The 13,207-nt window shown below is 41.0% G+C and overlaps 1 protein-coding gene across 14 annotated transcripts in view; it reads right to left on the bottom strand.

The window, feature by feature from the left end:
* The window catches only part of LOC148220205 (E3 SUMO-protein ligase PIAS2-like), a 76,053-nt gene that overhangs the window by 38,458 nt on the left and 24,388 nt on the right, over window positions 1-13,207 (bottom strand). For all 14 annotated transcript variants that reach the window (XR_015799119.1, XR_015799123.1, XR_015799115.1 and 11 more), the window contains exons 2-5: window positions 11,257-11,731; window positions 7,968-8,052; window positions 7,295-7,345; window positions 7,079-7,169 (exon numbers count right to left, since the gene is read on the bottom strand). Coding sequence is in view for 5 of the 14 variants with exons in the window: in XM_088155673.1 (XP_088011799.1) it covers window positions 7,079-7,169; window positions 7,295-7,345; window positions 7,968-8,052; window positions 11,257-11,731 (702 nt within the window). In the remaining 9 variants the exon portion in view is untranslated. The remainder of the gene's footprint in view (window positions 1-7,078; window positions 7,170-7,294; window positions 7,346-7,967; window positions 8,053-11,256; window positions 11,732-13,207) is intronic.

The following is a 13,207-nucleotide window of genomic DNA, read 5'->3' as shown; positions in this document are numbered from 1 at the left end:
CCAGGGCGGAGCAGGCAGTGCTCAGAGACATCAAGAATGAACAGCTTTTAAGGTTGTTTTCCAAACTAATTTATTTGATTTCTCATAGAGAACACCCGTTCTATGTGATGCATGTGAGGTCATACACAGATTCGCCAGGCGAAATCGCAGAAGGGAATCAACAGGCAGACTCCCTTGCAAACCCAGCTGAACAAGCACGCCTCACAAACATCTTCCAATAGGCAAAGCTGAGCCACCAGCAGTATCATCAGAATGCACCAGGTCTGATGCTTCATTTCCAGCTAACACGGAGTCAGGTTCGAGCCATTGTGACCACCTGTCCCAACTGTCAGCTCCAGACCAGGCCAGCAATGGGCATGGGGGTTAACCCCCGAGGTCTTGGTAGCTGTGAGGTATGGCAGACAGACATCACATACATTCCTAATTTTGGTCGCCTCAAATATGTGCATGTAAGCATTGACACATATTCAGGAGCAGTCTATACCTCTGCCCACGCAGGAGAAAGGGCAGTGCATGCCAAACAACACCTAGTGCAAGCCTTTTCAGTGTTGGGGATCCCTAGGGAAATCAAAACTGCTAAGGGCCCAGCGTATAAGTCCAAGGAGTTCCTGGAATTCATCCAGCAGTGGGGAGTGGAACATAAAACTGGCACCACCTATTCCCCCACAGGCCAAGGTGTAGTTGAGCAAGCCAATCAGACCCTCAAGCAGGTCTTGGCTAAACAGAGCAGTGCAACAGGGTGGATGTCTCCACAGCAGAAGCTCTGCAAAGCCATGTTTACTATCAATTTCCTGAATTGTTCATTCGAAAACATAAGTCCACCTGTGGTACGTCACTTTAACAGTGGGAAACAGTTCAAGTTATCCCAACATCCTCCAGTCTTGATTAGGGACCCAGAACCCTGGGAAACCAAAGGTCCCTATGAGCTCGTTACCTGGGGACGTGGCTATGCATGCGTATCCACTCCCTCAGACCCTTGGTGGATTCCCCAAAAGTGGGTGAAACCGTATGTCCCTAAAGATCCTGCTCCAACTGAAGGGGATGAGGAGCAAGTGGCTGTGGCTTCAAAAAGGAGACATAGCTGAAAAAAGGAAAGAAAATCTTCATAGAGGATGACATTCCGGCAGATAGAGACCTTTAACAGGTTGTATAACGTTTGTCTTTCCTTTTAGAGAAAACCTTCCCTCCACTCAAACCCGTGATGAACCCCATACAAGTTGTATTCTTGTTAACACTGAACAGTCTGGCAGCTGCATGGATCGTCCCTCAGCCACAACAAAACATCTGGGTGACCCTGGCACAGACGCTCCAACAGGAAAACATATGTCTGTCCACTGCAGCAACAACAAACCCCATGTCCGTCTGCCTGGTAGGAATCCCATTGAAGGCTGGAGAATATTCAGCCAGCTTTGAAACACAGATGCCCAATGAACTTCCCGAGTCACACACCATTTCATCATACAAAAATCATAGGCAGCAAGGTGTAATGAGTAAGAACCTCATAGAAGAGTTGCTGCCAAGTTTGCCCAAAGCAGCTCAGGATCCCAAATAATTAGAGCTGTTAGGTTCTTACCCAGCACAATATTGCATTCATTTTAGGATCTTCCCAAAACCTTCTAGCTTAAAAGAGTTCCACAACATAATGCAATATTGTGAGGAATTCACTGCCGAAAGGTGGTGTAATATTATAAACCATATTGCAGCTGACACCCCAACTCATTCAAGCCCCAAAAGCCTCCCTAGGGGATTGTTCTTGATTTGTGGAGATGGGGCATGGGCAGGGATCCCTTCTTGGCTCTTAGGAGGGCCATGCACCTTCGGTCAGTAGCCTCTGTTGGCACCCAGCGAAACCTTAATTAACGATTGGACGCACAGAAACAAATCGGCTAATAAAATTCAAAAGAGAAGTGCAGACAATTTGGACCCAAACTGTGATTCTGAAATTTTCCATTGGGCCAAGGCAAAAAGAATTGCTGTGTCCCTGTTTTTTCCATGGGTCGCAGCAGCCAAAGCTCTGGGTGAATTGGGCCACCTAGAATGTTGGGTAGTCAAACAGGCAAACTTAACATCCACCACAATCAGCTCCCTCTTGGAAGACGAGGAAATTACCAGGCAGGCCACACTCCAAAATCGTGCTGATATAGATTTTCTCCTACTGCTGCATGGACATGAGTGCCAAAAATTTGAAGGACTTTGCTGCATGAACCTGACCTTGAGAGCTCCTAACATCCATGCTGCCCTCGGAAATATGAACAACTTGATCGGACAAGTGAAGCAAAAATTGGAAGATTGGTTCAATGAACTGTTCAAAGGCTGGGGACTCACAGGGTGGTGGACATCTATAGTTAAAACAATTATGTTAATTTTTATTATTCTTTTCCTTGTGTCTTGGGGTGACTGTATGATGCCTATATCCCCAAATCGTCTGTTCTGTTGGTGTTGAATATTAAATTCTGCAACTTTAAGTCTGGTTCCAGGAGTGAAGGCGGGGAAGAAGAAGTGCAGAGTTTGTTATCAGAGACTGCACTGGCTCCCCCGCATTCCTGCACACAAATTGTGTTGTCTGCGGCGGACAGTGAGAGAGAGCTCTCCTTTGCTCTTGCTTAGTTTCTGGCTAGCTGAGGCAGAGAAGCCCCCCTGGATTGTTTGGTTTTTTTTCCCCTTTTTCTGTTTTCCTGGAACTGTTTGAACCTGCTCTGGACTGAAAACCCAGAAGAGCACTGGGAGCTCACACCTGTGGCCCACCAGGCCTGGCCTGGGCCGCAGCATTCCCCAGCAAAGGAGGGACTGAGAACAGACTGAGTGAGCCAGGCAGCCCACGGAAAGAACTCTTCTAAATCTGCCATCTCTTTGTAACGGCGAGAGGTTTTGCTGTTTGATATTGTTCATTGTTGTGCTGGGAGGTGTGTTGCCTGTTGAATAAACAGTTTTCTTTTTTTTTCCACTTCTCTCCAATTTTTTTTTCCTTTTTTTCCAGAGGGACCTCATTCAGAGGTTTCCTCCCAAATTTGTCCTAAACCACAACACCTTGTAATAATGGGGTTCGGGATCCTACGTCACTTGGTTTTCAAGGCTATTAATGGTCTTATTCCTTCTACCGCAGTAGTCAATCACATGGAGATGAAAAACCTAGAACAATCTAACTCTCCCACCAACTGCAAGTGGTCAAAACCATAATTTGAATCAAGATGAACCTAATATCCTTCTTTCAACTTTGTTAAACAAAAAACGGGGAGATGTTGTAACTCCCTAGATGTATCGGAAATGGTAGATTCCGTGACCCCTTCAATGTCCTGTGGTCTGATCCCTCTCCCCTCTGGCTGTGCCCTGTTGGCCGAGATCCAATTTCTTCCCGCCCCCCCCCTTTCAGACCCTAGAAAAGACCTATGTCCCCTGAGCTCGCCCTCTTTTCGCTCCTGGAGGACCACAAGAAATAAACACCAGACTCTCCCCAGGGGGGAAAGAGCCTCTTTTCTTATCTTTTATTCACGTTCATCTGGCAGATCCGTGAGGCTTCACCCTAACATCTGAGCTAGTCGGAAGAAAGGGTAAAGACTCAAGGGTCAAAGCCACATTTTATGATGCTTATATCCCCAATCGTCTGTTCTGCTTATGCTGGATATTGAGTTCTGTGCTTTTAAGACTAGACCTGAGAGCAAAGGGAGGGGGAAGTGGTGGCATGCAGTTTGTCTGCCGAAGCCTCACTTTACTCCTCCAGAATTCCTTTTCTCTCTGTGCTGCTGAGCTCGGACAGCAAGAGAAAGATAAGGCTCTCAGTGCTCTCTTGGAATTCTTGGCTTTTGCAGAGAGAGAGGGAGAAACAGGGAGTTTTTCTTTGGTTTTTTGCTGGTTTTCCTCATTAGCTACGGTAAGGAAAGTTTTCCCAAGACTGTGTCTTTTTTCCTGGAACTGTTTCAATCTGCACCAGACTGAAAACCTAGAATAACACCAGGAGCTCACGCCTGTGGCCCACCAGTGGCCCGGGATGCTGCATTCCAGCACTGGACGACTCTCTCTGAACTACTGAATTTGCCATCCCTTCAGAACAGTGAGCGGTTTTACTCTTTAATATTATTCATTTCTTCATGCTTGTGAATATTTTGTTAAATAAACAGGTTTTTTCACTTTTCTCCAAGGAGATTATTCTCCCAAACCAGTTGGGGGAGGGGGTCACTGAAATCTGCTTTTTAGAGGAGACTCCTTTGGAGGTTTCCTCCCAAAATTTGCCCCAAATCAGGACATCCACTAACTAGTCAAGTATACCATAGGATAATCACTGCTTTTTATTGTTCTTACCCCAGAGGAGTGACCCAGTAGCTACTAGGGACCTTACCATGTGCCCTTCATCACAGAACATAGAGGCAGCAGATGAAAGGAAACTACTGATAATTTCACATTTAAAAGAATGAATGATTTGCCTTTTCTTTAATCAGACATAAGAACTGCTGCCATTTATAGGGTATATATCCTCATTGCTTTGGTGTAGTAGGCCTTTTTCTACTATGGTGACATTATCAGCTTATGTGGACAAACACACCATCCCTGCAATATTCAGGAGAATATTTCCCCCATACTGTACCAGCCACAGTAAGCCTGCTAGCCTCCAACCTAAAATGAAATTGCCTTGCTTTCAAGAGAGCAAGAATGCAAGTTCTCTTGCATTTCCCAACTTTTTTCTTTTTTTTTTTTTTTTAATAGAGACTCTGCAGTGCACATGCTTCATTTAGTCAAGCTTTTGATGTTTTCTTCTGCAAGGACCTTGAAAACAGATTCAATCTTGTACTCCTAGAACAACTTAAAACCTTTTCTTCCTGGCCTTCCAGGAGTTAAGAACACTCTGCTTGCCTATCTTAACCAGCATGGTCTAGCACTGTTTAGTTAGGCTGCCAAATCTAGTGGCTAGCAAGACTCAACATTATTTGTGTCTTTAAGGCTTCCACACTTGTTTCAAGAACCTTATTAGTCAAAGCAGGTATCACCTGCTATAGCCAGAAAAATCTATCAACAGAAATCTTGATTGCTCTTAATATCTGGTTATTTCCAACCTTCCCTGACATATTTGATTTTGGCCTTTGAAAGATACCTGCAGTGGTTTATGGAGGTTCCCTAAGAAAAGCAAATCACCTTTTGAACTTTCACATTCTGTCTTGCCTACAAAAAACGTCAACAGGAGAACCACCTGCTGTAGTTCATCATGTATAAAAACCTTGTTACTTACCAAGATAGCAGCATGCAAGACTCTACATTTCCTCCTTTTAAGTCAGAACCAACACTATAAAAGGAGGACACATAGTTGTACGAATACAAGGAAATACCATGTTAACATGAGTTGGCACAACCTGAAGCAGTACTGGTACACTGGCAGCATTTTTCTGAAGTTTCTGGTGAGGACTGCAGACAAGGAAACAACCAAGAATAATTTACAGACATTTGCAGAGGCATGAACTTCTATACTAGGGAAAGACAGAACAGTACTCACTTAAGAATTGTGCAAGTTGGCAATAGAGGCTGGCATCACTGATTAATTATTTAACACACACACTACTGAGTTGGACAATAGTGGTCTTTGAGACAAAGTTATCTTGCATTTCCTGAAACAGAAAGGAACCACCAGAGGGATGCAGACAGTGACAAAAATCAACAGAAAATGTTGGCAGAAGCATTTGGACTGAGATTGCATTTGTCATTCAGCTCATACTGAAGGAGGAGAGGAAAGGAAGTTGCCAAGACAATAGTTTATTCACTTTTTCACCTAAAGTTCAGATGAACAAATTAAAGAATCCTGATGTGCAGGAGGAACCTACAGGATTTAGATCTAAAAGCAAAGCAATAATCCAAGATTACAAACAATTTTTGCTATGACTGTGACATATGTTATGTACAAAATGAAAAGCATAAGACAGCATAGCAGGGCATAAACTATATTAAAAAGACTAGGCATCAGCAGACATTGATGTCCATAAGATAATATCAGACCAATTTTTTTTGGTTCCTTGCTTAAAGAAAAGAAGACAATATGCATAAGAAAGGAGAAAATCCTCAAGCTTATCAGAGAACATAACTGGCATTTGCAAAAAATACTGACTAGAAAACATGAAAGAAACCTTCTTACACACTGAAGACAGAAAAACAGTGATGCAATGGCTAAAGAAGTAGGAGGAAGAGAAGCTAAAGAGTCTCATTTGAGTAGAGGCAAAAAACCAAACATGGGTTGCAAATGCAGGAGGGAGCATAGAGGACAATACATCTGATACACCAAGGTGGTGACAGACATAAAAAAGAGGTTTCACACCTTCTCTCTCCACACAGCAATTTTCCAAACCAACTGCTGAAGAAAAAAACTCTGTACTACTACTTTTTCCATCTTCAATAGCTTCCAGAACCATTTCAGAACAGGTTGCATAAGAGTTTCTCTGTTCTATTGTACAGAGATACTCATTCCAGAGATTTTTTAAGAATAATGAGGTGTTTTTACCTTTTTGTATATATATATATATTATGCCTTGAGATGACCCTACCAATGTGCTAGTTTTTAAACATCAGACACCAGTGAAGTGTATGACTGCCAACACTTTTCTGGTTTAGTATCAGTAAATGCTAAGAACCCTAAAATCTGTCTGTTCTTCATTCATGCAATGAATTCTGCACTAACCAGACAGATGCAGAGCAGCATACAAACTTGTACACAAGAAGGCAATACCATTCCCTTGCAACAAGAAGGAACTCAAGCCAATCACAAATATAAACAGCCCAAACAGTGAGGGCTACTACCAGTCAAATCAAACTCAATTTTAATAACTAGGAGGAGGATTCTTCATGCAGACACTGGTTTGGTTTTGACATATTTTGTTAATTGCAATAGATGAGGTTTGTTATAGGTGGCTAAAACACAATTACTCCGTGCAGTGGCTGTAACATGATTAACAGTAGTAATGGCTATCTCACACAGCCAACATACAAACTATATACCTAACAGTAACCAGAGAAATTTAAGTGATAATAAACAGCTTGACTGTTTTAGCAAGCTAATGTTACAGATAACACACACATACCATAAGTCACATACAAACAAGCTTACCGGCAATGGAAACAGCTTCCCGTTTACTTTAATACACAAACTATTAGGGTAATTATCTTCTTGAGGGCAGCTTGTCTCTGCTAGGCATAACCTATATCCCCAAAGAGAAAAAGCATAATTTTCAAGTGTCACCACATTCATATGTCCCCACAAACATCTAGACTTATGTTATATTAGCCAATAAAAAGTTGTAAGAGAACACTATGAAAAAGGTACCTTAGCTGAACTTGGACTGTGTAATCTCTTCTGCCCCCAGGCAAGAAGTCCCTGTGACAAAGAGAAATAAAAAGAGAAATATCCATTTAGACAGTAGGTCTCATATTCCAGTCATACAGAGAAAGAATTGGCACACCTGCCCCAACATCACTAAACTTGGCTCTTATTTTTTCTTTTATGGAGCTATGAACAAATTTTATAAGCAATGACTTTGTTTACCTAGTGCAAGTTACACAGGACTTTAAGATCAACATTCTCTGTCCAGAGTTTATAGTAACAATAAAGTATGATTTTGCCAGAGAAGAAAAAACCCTCTTGGTTTACACCATAGGTCTTGCAACAACATGAATCCTGTGACATAAAAGCAGCCTTCTATTCCTGCAGTCAGGAAACAAAGGGAAGAAAAGCTTACTGCTTCTCTAAATAGTGACAATTATTTGGAACAGAGTAATCGTTAACTCTTTAATGGGGTAGGTTTTACCCTAAATGCACATAAATTCTGTGCATAGTAGTCCCTGAAGAAAATGGAACAGTTAAAGTCCGAGTAACTTCAGCGAGGATTATCATTCGGCATCTGCAAGCTTTACGTGTTGCATAAAAATGAACCAAAAAACCCACACTTTCTCCAGAAATTTTGCAAAAGTTTACCTAGACTATGCCACACTCTTCTTACCTGGAAATACAGATTTCTCTGACCTGCTGAGGTGTTAAAGCAAAGATAAAAAACTTTTCTTGGAACCTCTGCATACTGCTCTGTACTACAAAGAGAGAGACACAAAAGAGGTTTAACTATGGTAATTAAAGTAATCGATTAAAACAGGATCTATAATTGAGGGATTTGTTTTTTTTTTTTTGGAACAAGGCTTAAGTCACTTATATTCAAATTGTGGTTGAACTACATGCAACAAAAACGACAAAAAAGAATGGAACAAATCATTCATTCAACTATATTCAGATGGCTTAATATCACATTACACTTCACTACTAAAGAAGTTTGCTAAACAGCATTATAATCCTTTCTCCTAGGAGAGAAAGGTTCAAACAAACACACAACAAAACATAACTCAACTATTTTAATGTACTACAAGAAGAGAACGTACACCAGAAGTTATTAATGGACAGATAGAAAATTACACAATTCAGATACACCTAATAGTAACTAAACCTTTGAGAAGGAGAGAGGAGAAGGGGGAGAGGGAACACAACTCCTAAGGCCACAGAAGCCAGCTAGACTTGATGTCTGAGAATTAGATCAGTATCATTTAGCAATAAATAAATTAATAAATGGAACTTTCATATCAGAAACTGACTTGTCTGTCAGTGATGGGAAGCTGTAATATTTTAGTATTAAAGGTTCATAGTATGTACATGTTACTTTTCTACTTTCTTTCAACTGAGAAGTTAGAAATCTTGACCTGAAATAAATGTACATTGGACTTGTCCAACAATTTAAAGTAAGCAGCAAGGAGGACAAACACAAAAATAGCACAGCTAAACCAGATAAATTTGGAAGTTACTACACTGTCTTGTACACTGTGACATTAAGAGAATAGGACACAAACATGAAATAGAACCCAGGTAGAGCAAACACACACTAAGTTCCTCAAAACAACTCAAACCAGCTACATTGTGAATGTATGCATGTGTGCACATACACACACACACCCACCACAGACAACATTTTATATTTTAAAATACTACTTGAGCACATGTAAAAAAGATCATGGAAATATTATGTTGTTGACTTGTGTGTTGGTTAAAATGAAACTCCAGACCTACACCTGCTCTTGTGTTCTCAGTGCAAAAGAATACCTACACTCATCTCTTTAAAAAAGTTGCAGTGAAGTGGACTATACTCCTAGCTCTCTCACCTACCTGTTTTTTGAATCCTTAATTCTCAAACACACAAAACTTGTTTGTTCCATATCTCAATCACCCAGGTCTACTAACTAGGACTCTAAGCTATCCATATCAGTAAAAAAAAATTAAATAAAGGAAGCCTCACATTCAAATTTGCACATGAATCCATGGTAAGAGTAATTTTCAGCCAATGCTCCTGTCCTTCTAAAATCAGAGTCATAGAATCATCAAGGTTGGGAGAGACCTTTAAGATCATCCAGTCCAACTGTCAACCCAGCACTATCACTGTAACCGCTAAACCCCTATATCACATCACCCAGCACCAGATCCAGATACCTCTTGAATACCTCCAGCGATGGTGACTCCACCACCTCCCTGGGCAACCTATTCCGATGCTTGACCACCCAAACAGTGGAAATTATTTTTCTAATATCTAATATGAATCTCCCCTGTCTCAGTAAGACAGAAAGTCCATTATTTGCATATCATCCATTCCTCATATCTCCTTTCCCCACTCCTCCTCACAAATATCTGAGTTGTGGTGCAGTCTGAAAGACTCCATGATCAGTTAAGAAACTAAAATGTATAAGTGCATGCAAACAGCTTGCAAAATGCTGAAGTGTTTCTAAACAATACTACTAAATAGTTTGGGAACATTTTTTACTATGTAAGATAAGCCAGAAAACATAGTTCCAAACAATTAAATACATTGAAGAATGAGTCATTTGAGGAAGTTAAACTGAGATTTCAGGTTATTTGGAAGACAAAGGCCCATCCAACATTTTAACATACAGTATGGCAACAACTTGTAGGCTGAAAAACCTTCACTAATCTTAGTACAACACTGAACACTGCAGCACAAAGTATCTATTTCCGTGCCAGATATCAGAACCTGCAGAATTGTTGAAGCAAGAGAAGGGCAAACTAAGAAATCAGCACATTTGTTCTCTTTATGTTGTTGCAACTTATTAATTATGGACCCTGAAATCCTTTTCCTGTTCACCCTCTGTATTGGGTCTGGCTAAGCTGGAGTTCATTTCCCTGTAGCAGCCTTCACAGTACTGTCCTTTGCATTGGGAGCTAGAAAGGTGTTGATAACACACCAGTGTTTTGACTACTGCTGAGCAGCACTGGCACAGCATCGGTGCTGTATCTCAACATTCCCCCCTATCAAGGGGCTGAGGGCAGACAAGATCCTGAGAGGGGACACAACCAGGCCAGCTGACCCAAATTGACCAAAGGGATATTCCATACCATATGACATCAGCTCAGATATAAAAGCTAAGGGAGGGAGGAGGAACGGGGGGGGGGGGGAGGGGGGCATTTGTTATTCTACAATGTTTGCCTTCCAGAGCAACCACTATGCATGCCGAAACCCTGCTTCCTGGGAAGTGTCTGAACATCACTTGCTGATGGGAAGTAGAGAATAAGCTTTTTTCTTTTTTTACTTTAGTAAACTGCCTTATCTCAACCTACAAGTTGTTTTCCATCCTAGTTTCTCTCCCCTGTCCTGCTGAGGAGTGATAGAGCAGCCTGGTGGACACCTGGCATCCAGTCAAGGTCAAGCCACCACACCCTGACAGATGTGTTCCTCACTTGCAACAGGCAGAGACTTCAGGTCCAAATCTTTCAGCCAAAAGCAGAGGTTCAGATTAAATATTAGGAAGCATTTATTTACCAAAGAGGGTGGTCAAACACTGCAACAGGCTGCTTAGATATGTGGTCAATGCCCCAAGCATGTCAGTGTTTAAGAGATATTTGGACAATGCTCTTGACTATTACTCTAACTTCTGGCCAGCTCTGAAGTGGTCAGGCAGTTGAAGGATCATTGTAGGTACCTTCCAACTGAACTATTCTACTCTATTATTTAATATTCAAAAGAAAAAAAGATCTTTAATCATAAAATATTTACAAAAGAGAACACTCTGAAGTGTGGCTTGGCACTTTGGGGAACAAGTGGTGAAGAGAGGGCAAGGGTGGAGATGAGAAGGGGAGTTTCCACTTTTCCCCAGCTGCAAAAAGCCATTTAAGTCGAATTTGTACTTTCATTAGCAACAGTTATTTCATTAATTAAGCAACCTACAGCACTATTAAACACTTACCTAGACTTGTAGGTTTTATGAGCATATCAAGCACATCATAAAATGGTAAGCTTTTCAGTTGAACATCAGGATGAACAGGTGGAATTGGAGGGGATGGCTGCTGCATCTCAAAGTGGGGCTTAGCGTCTTGGAGGAACACAGAACTGATAGGTGAGGAAGGAGAATGAGGTGTGACTGAAGAAGAAGAGAGTGGGTGGATGCCAGCAACAGTGAGGTCAGGCTCAGCAGGAGAGGAACTACTGTCCAAATTGAAAACTGCAGGTTTTATAATCGATAAATCTGAAAGTCCTTCAATTGTCCTTGGGTAACGACGCCTATAGAGTTCTTGGATTTTGATCTGAACTGCTGGGCTGCAGCCACTCTTCAGTAAGTGCAGTGCCCTCATCAGGAGGTCATGTTTGCGCCCGCTTTTATTACGTCCAGCAAACCCCAACAACACTTGTAGTTCAGAAACACGAAAACTTGATACCATATTCTAGAAAGAAAAGAGAGGTAAGCACAGGTAAACCAATAGTACCACAAGTAAGCACTTTTGAGAAGCATAGTAAAGCATGTTAAATCATTCTAGTTTCACACTTGTTATCTTAGGTACTACCTGACACAAGAGTATAGTTAAAAACAAAGCGTCCAGGATGAAGATTGAGTTTGGTTGCATTATAATTTCAAAGACTTGTTTCCACACTCAAACAATAGCAACAACAAAACCTTCATGCAATCCATGCATTAAATAGGTTAAATGGGTCTCAAATTTGCAGGCAGAAACACAATTTTTAACACAAAGTGTGTGTCTCACTTCATTAAATGAGCAAACAAACAAACAAAAATCCTTATAAATTAGTATTATGGCCTGTCTTCCAACACATTTTAAGCACTTCCTTATTTTATTTCTTAAGTTCTGCATAGTTTATTTTGAAACTTTTTATTTTGGACAGCATGTGAAAGGCATGCATGAACAGAGAAAGGCACATCAGGTTTCACTCCTAAAAGGATGGCACAGCAAGGTGGACAGTTTTTAAAACGTTATATTATATTATATTATATTATATTATATTATATTATATTATATTATATTATATTATATTATATTATATTAACCAACTGCTTAACCAACATAACTGATTCTTCAAACTTTGCAGAAAACTTCCTGTCCTTTTCATATAACATTCTGGTATGGTGGGTCACAAAGATCTCTTCAAAGGAAATACTATTCAGTTGGTTATCACAGTTGTAGGAGACTTTGAGGACTGAACTATGAAATTCATAAACAGAAAGACTCTCATTTAAAAAAATGTCCACTATGCAAAAGGAAACAATCTTCCCATTACTACAAAAGAGTAACTTAGCATAGGCACATCATTTCACATTTCTGTGAGCAAGCTCTTACAACCATACAGTCAGCTACCAAAAAAAGTCCAAACTTCTCCTGGCTGCTTGGTCCCTATTCTCACCTTGAGAAATTTGTTTTGACAGTAAGACAGCCCAGGGAATTGAATCAGATGAAAACTGAACTTAGAATCATGAAATAATTTAGGTTAGAAAATACCTCTAAGATCATTGAGTCCAACTGTTCATCCAGCACTGCCAAGCCCACCTTTAAAGTGTGTCCCCAAGTGCCACATCTACACGTCTTTTAAATCCCTCCAAGGATGGTGTCCTGGGTTACCCAAAATGTTATTGTATTCCATAGCTATCTGTGTCCAAAATTGTTATTGTCTCTTTAAGACCCAGCAGCTGGAAATGGAACCACAGGGCTGGGGAATGCTGGTCCCTTTTTAAGGTTGGGGTTGCTCAGGCAAAAGGGGTTCTTGCTCTTTCCCTTGAGGCAGTGAAAGGAAGAAGCTCCCCTTTGTTTTCATTTGGTTTTCCCTGAGGGGCTGCTTCAGGCAGGTCTTCAAGAAGCTGCATTTCACAATCCTAAACTGCTTCAAGGCAAATTCCACAAATACCTGTC

The sequence above is a fragment of the Sturnus vulgaris genome, chromosome W (genome assembly GCF_052056855.1).
Source record: "Sturnus vulgaris isolate bStuVul1 chromosome W, bStuVul1.hap1, whole genome shotgun sequence".
NCBI lineage: Eukaryota > Metazoa > Chordata > Aves > Passeriformes > Sturnidae > Sturnus > Sturnus vulgaris.
The sequence above is the reverse complement of the archived record's forward strand: the minus strand, read 5'-3'. Positions and strand labels throughout refer to the sequence as shown.